Source organism: Eriocheir sinensis, chromosome 23 (assembly GCF_024679095.1).
Source record: "Eriocheir sinensis breed Jianghai 21 chromosome 23, ASM2467909v1, whole genome shotgun sequence".
Lineage (NCBI taxonomy): Eukaryota > Metazoa > Arthropoda > Malacostraca > Decapoda > Varunidae > Eriocheir > Eriocheir sinensis.
Window position 1 is genome coordinate 75,001 of NC_066531.1, and position 10,000 is coordinate 85,000.

At 40.8% G+C, this 10,000-nt stretch overlaps 1 protein-coding gene across 1 annotated transcript in view; it reads left to right on the forward strand.

The window, feature by feature from the left end:
* LOC127002314 (dopamine D2-like receptor) overlaps positions 1–10,000 on the forward strand; it is a gene marked incomplete at its 5' end in the record, with an annotated part of 32,326 nt that overhangs the window by 6,915 nt on the left and 15,411 nt on the right. Inside the window, one exon of the mRNA XM_050868122.1 lies at positions 1,662–1,926. Within this exon, the coding sequence (XP_050724079.1) occupies positions 1,662–1,926 (265 nt within the window). The remainder of the gene's footprint in view (positions 1–1,661; positions 1,927–10,000) is intronic.

The following is a 10,000-nucleotide window of genomic DNA, read 5'->3' on the forward strand; positions in this document are numbered from 1 at the left end:
TTCATATTTCACAATATTTTAATCGTCCATCCTCTTCAGTTTGTCTCTTTGAACCGCATGAGTTCACCATGTTACTAGAAATATTTTTTTTTTTTTTGTAATGAACACCAGGGAGTGCCGGTGGATCGTACCCGTGCCTTCTGACTTCTACTCGGGATTTTTTTCTTTGTGTTGGTGCAATTCCCTTAATACATATATATTTGTTTTGCTTTTTTCTAATCGCTTTATCATTATCATTATATTATTTTTCTTTTTCTTCCTCTTCTGCAGGGGTGGGCTCCGCTAACTAACTAAAAAGCTAGCTTCCCTTACGCTAAACTGCTAAAGAAATTAGTGGAAGCTAACGCTAATTTTTTATATGGATTTAGCTTCGGTTTAGTAATTTGGCTGTAAAACCCTTAAAAACAGACCTAGTGACCTGAAATTTCAATATGTTGTAGCTTAGACATAAAGCTTTCCAGAAAGGTATAGCATGCCAAAATCAGATGATGATAAAGGTGTACACAAATAAACAAATTAAATTCAACATACACTTTATTTATGCCTTATATATGAACTTCCAATAGTAGTGCAGAAATGGAAGATGCATTACCCAAAAATACCAAAAAGTTTCCCTAATAGTTGTCCAAGTACCCAACTTTAAGGCGTAATTTACCCAAAAGTGGAAGCCCTGGAATTATTGCGCCATGTGGCTCAATTGGTGCTGTGTCTGCCCACAACGGACAACAACAAACCTGTGTGATTTTTTAGTGGAGGAACTACATCTAGCGGAAGTTAATTGGTCCGCTAACTGTTTCCAAAGTTAGCGAAGACGTTAATAATCTAACGAAAAAATATCTTTGCCAGTTAGCGGTTAGCGGATTAGCGGAACCGTGCACGCCACTTTTATTTATTTATTTATTTATTTTTACATCTTCCCCTGTGGCGCCGGTAGGCTTGTTTTTTTTGGAGGGGCCTGATGGTATAGCCCAGCCCGTTGTGGCGCAGGCCAGTGTTTTATAGTGGCGCCATCTTGCATTGGCTCATGCTGCCCTCCCGGAGCTCATCTTTAATCCTAGAATCTAGAGTCCGGGTTGATAGGTGGTCTTCTGGACAGCATGTGGGTAGTTTTAAGCCACTCGGCGGCGGCTGAAAAATCCCAGCTTGGTGGCACCGGGCGGGGATTGAACTCGCGTCGTCCAGAACGCGGCGCTGTCACGCTGTCGACTCAGCCACCGCCTCCTCAAACTGCTCTTCTGGTCCCTCTTCTTCTTTTTCTTCTTCTTTTTTTCCTTCTCCTTCTTTCGTTTCCTCCTCATCTTCTTTTTCTTCTTCTTCTTCTACTTCTTTTTATCAATATTAGTAATGTTGTTATTATTATTTTAATAATAATGATAATAATAATAATAATAATAATAATAATAATAATAATAATAATTATGATAATAATAATAATAATAATAATAATAATAATAATAATAATAATAATAATAATTTTTTCTTTGTATTCCTCCCTCATTTTCATGAAAAAAAAAAAAATTACTACCACCACCGCCAACACTAACACCACCAATAACAACAGCCCTGCCATCATTATAGCAATCTCCCATATTTACCCAAAACAACATCACTGTCAGCACTATACCACTTCTGCGTCCTCATCACTATTTCGCCCTTTCAAGGTACATCGCGGTGACTCAGCCCATCAAGTACGCCCAGTCCAAGAACAACAAGCGTATTGTCTTCACCATTGCTATTATCTGGGTGGTGTCGACAGCCATCGGCATCCCCCTGTTCTTCGTCAACCAGTGGAACGCGTCGAAGAGGAAATCTGACCCTGATACTGAATGTACATTCCACAACGCAGACTTCATCATCTGCTCCTCACTCTCCTCCTTTTACATTCCCTGCATTGCGATGATCTACCTCTATTGCAGGATATTCAAGGTGAGTTTGGCACTGGGTGTCTCTATAGATATTTTTACTATGTTTTTTTTTTGTGAACTACCCGATTATTAATAGTATAAAATTCGCGTGTTAAAAGTTTTCCAGTGAATATCGAAACACTGTCAGTTATGTTTAATTTATCTTGTCACTCTGAAACGCAGATGTATAATTAATCAGGTAAAATAGCAGCCAAGCAATGAAATCTGGCAAAAAAAGGATAAAAAATGTATATTCTCTTGACATCCAGTCACTGGGGAAGACTCCACTCTCAATGCCAAATGTGAGGAGCCTGTAGAAGTGTTGAAGTCATAGGCAGGAGGAGGAAATACATGAGATAACTAACTAAAAAAAGGATTAAAAAATATTCCCCTGACATTCACTCACTGGGGAAGACTCCACTCTCAATGCCAAATGTGAGGAACCTGTAGAAGTGTTGAAGTCATAGGCAGGAGAAAATAGATGAAATAACTAAAAAAAGATCATAAAAAAGTTTGCTCCCCTGACATTCACTCACTCGGGAAGACTCCACTCTCTATGTCAAAGGTCAGCAAATATCACCGTGGTTTGGCGGCTTATCAACTTTCTCGATTGCCTTTGTCAAAATGTAACAAAAAATAGAGGCAAAAACTCTTCATCACTAACAATGCAAAGCTGGCATTAGCCTTTGTTTCAATAAGTGAGTAGAAGACAAAGGCAATGAAGATGACGGCTTTAAGTGACTGCTATGTCTAAACGTCTTGTTGGAGCAGTAATAATTCATGTGAAGAAACACTTTTCGAGCATTGTATTTGCGAACCCTCGGGGAAAACCTATACAGAGAAAAAAATATAAATACCTCATATTATTCAGTAGCAAGCAGAACAGACCTTCCAGTCGTCGGGAAAGAGCAGGTATGCATCATCTAGTTAAGTCTTGTAAAACTCCATCTTTTCAAGTGTGTGAATCACGAGAAAGTCAGGAAAAACAGAGAAGCGTAAAACTAATAAAAAAAATCATCAGAAGTTAGAGACATTTTTGCAACTTGTTTGAATCTTCACAAAAGCTGAATAAGAGGGAGCAAGATGCTGAAGGGGAAGAATATAAAGTTACGATAGCGCTGACAGAAAGGGTCTCCGAACACAGTGCCGTCGTGACTGACATTGACTCATAAATTTCGGAAACATAGGGTTGTATTACAAGACATTTCACTGCCCAAGAACACATATTTGATAAGGCTTGCGTATGAGCTGTGGGTATTTACAGGAGTAGTTTTATGACCCTGGTTGTAGTTTGACCCTTCTTCTGTACCATGAACCCGAAGAAACACTCATTAGAACCCGACTGACCCTCTCTTTGACCTTTAGAAACAGCTGATGTGAAAAGCGAAAGTCTTATAATACTAACCATAATATCCTAAGGAAACAAAATAACTGCAGTTGCTGACGATGCAAGGATTAACTATTATAATTCGAAAAATGATGATGATGAAGGTATACCAGCTAATCACAATGACGTGATTTCTTGATGTATAAATAAAAACCCACACTGGCAGACGATAGTTATATTTTTAACCAAACAGTTTCGGTGGACACTGCCACCATCTTCAGTGGTGTAAAGGAAGAGTAGAAGTAGTTACAATGGTTTACAATTCTCCTCATATACACAACGGAACGAGTGGCCTACCTAAGTATGGGAGGGGCTGGACAGAGAGGGAAGTCCGTCCGTCAGGTCTCGGGGAGGGAAGTGAGATCACGGCCCCGCCCCAACGCTGCGGGTGACACATGGGGGTTGTTGTTGTTGTTTCATATTTACCAGTTCGTTGACTGGATGGGCTGTGTGTAGAGCCCTGAACACAAATGGGGGGGATGGAAGAGTAGAAGTAGGATTTGGGATTAGCAAAATATAATCCAATGGACAAACAGGAAAAAGAAAAATTAAAAACGGGATAAGGACAGGGATGATGATGATAATAATGATAATAATAATAGTAGTGATAGTCAAAATGATAATGATAATAACGAAAACATTAAAAAAAAGTGTATTTACCTTACCAGATCCGTCTCCTATAATAGGCGAGTATGTCAGGACGCTGCTGATTGGCTGCAAGCAGGCGGTGTCTGACATATCCGTCACCCAACACATTAGCCTAGGTTCAGAAAAAATCATATTCCTTTACTTAGCTCATCTGTTGCACTACATAGGCAAACTTTGTTGGAATCAGTGTATTAAATAGTGATTGTAGAACTAAAACACGATATTCAAAACTCGATATGTTAAAACAAAATAAGTAATTGCGGTGAGTAGGAGTCAGAGAACGCCAGAGAAACTTTTAGTTGATTCACTACATTTTGATCTAGGAGTTTAAAGAGATGACATTTAGATTATCAATATATGCATCAATTATGGAATTGATTCTAGAATAAAATGTTTGTTCGTGTACATAAAATTTTCCTGAATACGATGGTACTTTCAGATTTCAGATAAAGTACAATTTATGAGGAGGCAAGGAAGGATTTGTAAAATGTGGTATAATCATTAAATTTTGTTATCTGGCATACTCACCATAATTACTCTATTATTATCCCCTCGCCTGTTTTGAAAATGTTGTTAAAGTTGTACGATCACTGGTTATTCCAATGATGCAAACAAAATTTCCCATTCTTGTGTAACAGATGAGCTAAATTAAGAATTATGAATATTTTCTGGACCTACGCGATTCTGTTGTGTGACGTCAGACACCCCTCCGGCCAACAGCCAAACAGCAGCCTCCTTACTAACCCGGCCAGGAATCCAGCCACTGCTGGAAGGGATCTATGAAATATCTATAATAATAACCATGATTATTAGGCTGTATCATTCCTCTGCAGGACATAGGCCTCTCCCAAGGGTTTCAGATCGTTTCTGTCCTGTGCCTGTATTTTTTTTTTTTTTTTTTTTTTTACGTCTTGGCCTACTGCGCCGGTAGGCTTCTTCCCGGTGGATCCTGATGGTCGGTCCAAGGCTTCTTCCCGGTGGGTCCTGATGGTCGGCCCAGCCCGTTCTGGCGTAGGCGAGTGTTTATAGTGGCGCCATCTTGCATTGGCTCATGCTGCCTTCCCGGAGCTCATCTTTAATCCTAGAATCTAGAGTCCGGGTTGATGGCTGGTCTTCTGGACAGCATGTGGGTAGTTTTAAGCCACTCGGCGGCGGCTAAAAAATTCCAGCTTGGTGGCACCGGTCGGGGATTGAACTCGCGTCCTCCTGAACGCGGGGCCGTCTTGCTATCTGTTCAGCCACCGCCTTCCCAATATTACAATATTGATGTAAACGCTCCTCATTTTTTTTCCTCACACCACCTTTTGAACGGCTTCCCTTTACATATCAGTATGTATTTTCCAGTCTATCACTTTTTATCCATCTATTTTTTTTGAGGGGGGTTGCTGCCAGCCTTTGGCATATAGCCCGCGAGGGCAAACAACCCTCAAAAACCCACCACCACCACCTACAACGCCGGCAGGCTTTCTTGAGGGATCCCTTGGACGACCGCAGGCCGTTCGTGGCGTAGAATTTTATTTGTAGTGGCTGCCGTGATATAGGACTTAGCTTGTCCCATGCTTCCCCCGGTGCTCTTCATGACCAAAGTCACTGAAGTTAGGGTTGATTAGAGATCTGGGCACCATGTGGGTAATCTTTCGCCACTTGGAGAGGGTTGGAAATTGTTAACGTGTATCGGTGGGACTCGAACCTTGGTCCCCGGTCTTACCACACCCGCACGTTGACCACTCGGCCATCCCCTCCTTTATCCTCCGTATTTTTCCTTACCACTGCAAGTTCTTGCTAGTTATTGCCTGTCTGTTCTTATCCATTTTCAGTGTCCTATCCATTATATTCCTACCTAGCATAGATCTCTCCATTCCTCTTCGGCCACTTAACAATATCCTGTTAGGAATTAGGTCAGTTAACCGGGGGATTAGACAAATTAACTATTTCCCTTATGGAACTAGTCTCGGGCCGAGAGTTCAAGCCAACTAAGCGTATCGTCTGAGCTCAAATAAGCCTTGGATGGTACTTAAATACCTCGCTCACCGGTTCCCAGACCGAGACAATCACCTTATTCACTGCCTGAAGACGAAACACATTTACCATGAAAGGAATAACAATAGTTCAGTGTTTCCTTTCATGAAATAATAAATAATTGCCCTTGCGGAATTATTATTAAAGAGCAAGGATAATTTAACAGATCGAAAGCCACGCCATCTGGCGAGGGAAATTCAAAATACCTCTTTAGACCCACGTGGTTGACTTTCGGTCCACTCCATCAACAGCTCCGTCGCTGACAACACGTCATCAGCGCTCGCCACTCCCACATTAACTCGCGGCAGTGCCGTTTTATACTTAGTCTCGAGGACTACAGGACTCCTCTAGGACGAGACTTCAAGAGACCACTTCTTTTGAAACCCGTCGAAAGATAAGTGCCTCCTACAGTGATTACAAATAGGTATTACTATCAGGCCTGTTAGGATTATCGTTGTAACTCTGGGAGGCGCTTGCGGGGAAAGCCTGCACACCTGCTGTGTTGGTGGTAAGGGGTTGTGGTTTTGTGGAGTTGTCCTGGAGGAGTTAAGTGTCTTGCGAGAAACATAACCGTTGGGTACGGTAAATTCACTGTATCACAACAATCCTTTCCAATGTATGGATTATGCCTCTCACGTGTGGAGGGGCTCCACTCACACAGCTCTCTTGGACAGAGTGGAGTCTCATCAGCTCTCCAGCTCTTACTGATAGTCTTCTACCTCTTAAATTCCGCCGCCATGTTGCCTCTCTTTCTGTCTTCTATCGTTTTTTCACGCTGACTGCTCTTCTGAACTTGCTAACTACATGTCTCTCCCCCTCCCGCGGCCACGCTGCACACGACTTTCTACTAAAGCTCATCCCTTTACTGTCCAAATCCCTTACGCACGAGTTAACCAGCATCTTCACTCTTTCATCCCTCACGCTGGTACACTCTGGAACAATTTTCCTTCATCTGTATTTCCTCCTCGACTTGAACTCTTTCAAGAGGAGGGTATCAGGACACCTCTCCTCCCGAAATTGACCCCTCTTTCGGCCACCTCTTTGGATTCTTTTTAAGAGCAGCGACTAGCGGGCTTTTTTATTAGTGTTTCCTTTTTTTTGTGCCCTTGAGCTGTCTCCTTTGTTGTAAAAAAATGGTATAGTTAATGTCTGTCTCTGATTCATATGTCGCGACGGGAAGGAGGCACTAATTCAAGCCCCTTCGCTCTAAGAGTAGTAGTAGTGGTATATAGTTTAGTGCTATGGACTTTGACCTCCAAAAGCATTCCTGCTCAGTTCTTATTAAGGGTTTCAGTGACTTGTTGTGTTATTTATATATATATATATATATATATATATATATATATATATATATATATATATATATATATATATATATATATATATATATATATATATATATATATATATATTAACTGTTTTAGGAGCTTCCTCTTAGATAACTGTGTGATCGATATAACTATAGCTATTGATGAAAACTTTAAGGGAGCGCCAAGGGGGTTCAGAGTTTTGTCTCTGTGGCCTTGATTCTAATACTTTATATCTATGTTTACACTCATGACTATATAAAGGTTTCATGAAAGTTGGTTCATTACATTTTTATTTAGGATCTTAAAAATGACCTGATTCACAGCCTGTAATTTTCAGTCATTTGAATTGAAAACACACCATAGATAGCTATGAGGATTCTCAGTAATTTGTAATGATAATAGCTTATTTTTTTTTAGATTGATTTTGTTTACGTATGTATAGATTTTAGACTTTTTTTTCTTTTTCAAATATTTAAATAATTCTTCAATACTAATAAAATTACTTGATATTACTCTTTCAAATGAAGCCACGGAGAATATAATAAAATTAATAGTGTAACCAGAGTAGGAGCTGAAAACAAGGAAATTAACTTTTCGAAATAACGGCTGTCAAAGATTTTTTTCCCATACCCTCTGTGCTGTGCCGCGTGTGTCTTTTTGATCGGCATAAACCTTTACACGCAGTTGTCTGTGCCTTCTACTCACTACAGCATTGGATGGAGTATATGGTCCGCCTTTCAAAGGGTAATAATAATAATAATAATAATAATAATAATAATAATAATAATAATAATAATAATGATAATAATAATAATAATAATAATAATAATAATAATAATAATAATAATAATAATAATAATAATAATAATAACAGAACAAAAGGAAAGAAAAGAAAGAAAGGAAAATATCAACAATATAAAATAAAAAAAACACTAAGCTCCACATCATCTCTGTCCATGTTATCGCGTCTCGTGAGGCTGATCCAGCGAGTGTTGCCGAGGATAAAACAAGTAATCTCCTGTCCCGTCGAGTCGCTTCCAGATACTTGTTGCCACCCGTCACATCCCTTCCGTTAATTTGTCTCCCGAGTGATAACCGTCAGTATCATCCGGCAGATTATACTCGGCTCATTACATCTATTGACAGCCACCCTATTCGTCCTCCCCTCCCAGACCCATCCAGTCTCCCTCAGCCGCGATCAACCAGTCGTGTCATATCTGGTGCCGCTTCATTCCTTTCTCACTACACACACACACACACACACACACACACAGTCCTGGCAGTACCCATATATAGATCGACGATAAAGAGCACTTGCTTATGTCTGGAGGGTACCTGCTGGCGATTACGAGTCCAAAACGTGATCAGGCCGTGGTGGTGGTGGTGAATCACACACACACACACACACACACACACACACACACACACACACACACACACACACAAACTCCGTGGCGCAACTGGTTAGAGCGCTGCGCTGCCAGGCTTCACGGTCTGACAGGGCGGTGGTTCGAGCCCGCTCAGACCGGATTTTTCCGTTGACTAGGAGTGGTTACTGCCCCCCCTTGAGCAAGAGGGATGGGGTGTGAGAGATCGACGATAAAGAGCACTTGCTCATGTCGGGAGGGTACCTGCTGGCGATTACGAGTCCAACACGTGATCAGGCCGTGGTGAATTACACACACACACTCACTTACACACACACACACACACACACACACACACACACACACTCTCTCTCTCTCTCTCTCTCTCTCTCTCTCTCTCTCTCTCTCTCTCTCTCTCTCTCTCTCTCTCGTGTAAACCATAGAGGTGGTGGCGTCGCCCTTTTTGTCAAAAGTTATTTGCAACCCACTGACAAAACACCAAGAGACAGTAACGTTGAACATTTGTGCGTGCGAGTAAACATTGCAAAAGTCAATTTAAATATATCTGTTACCTACAGGCCTCCCGGCCAATCACTCGATGACGATCTTGAAATGTACAGCGTTTTAAGTCAGTCACTTAATAACAACGACTCACTGATATTAGGAGACTATAACCTCCCCCATATCGACTGGGCGACACTGTCAGGTACAGAAGGCGAGTCCCATAGAATGATCGAATTTTTAGAAGAAAATTATCTAAGCCAAATGGTTTCTGAACCAACTCGACATAATAACATACTCGACCTTGTTATAAGTATCCAAGATAACCTAGTCAGTAATGTCACGGTAGGAGAACACCTCGGTTCTTGCGATCATAAATTAGTGCGCATCGACATTAGAGCTCAAACATCAGTGACTGAAAATAAAGTAAAGGTGCCCAATTTCAAAAGAGCTAACTTCGTAGAAATCCGACAAAAACTAACAGAAATACAACTATCAGATGACGGCAATATAGAGGAAGCCTGTCTAAGCTTTAAAAATCATTTACTCACTCAGCAGAACACATTCGTCCCCTTGTGCGAGAAGCGAAATAACACTAATAAAAGCCCACCTTGGTTTAATAGCGAAATTAAACACTCAGTCTAGGAGAGAAAATTGTCTTACAGGTTAAAGAAAGAACAAAGCACGCCCGAAAACATTAGACTTTATCATGATGCCAGGCGACGAGTAAAAAGACTAGTAGGTCAGGCAAAGCGTAGATATGAAGAAAATATTGCAGCCAACTGTAAAAATAATCCGAAATCCTTCTTGAGTTATATAAACAACAGAAAGGCGATCAGAAGTGGAATTGGACCTTTAACAAAC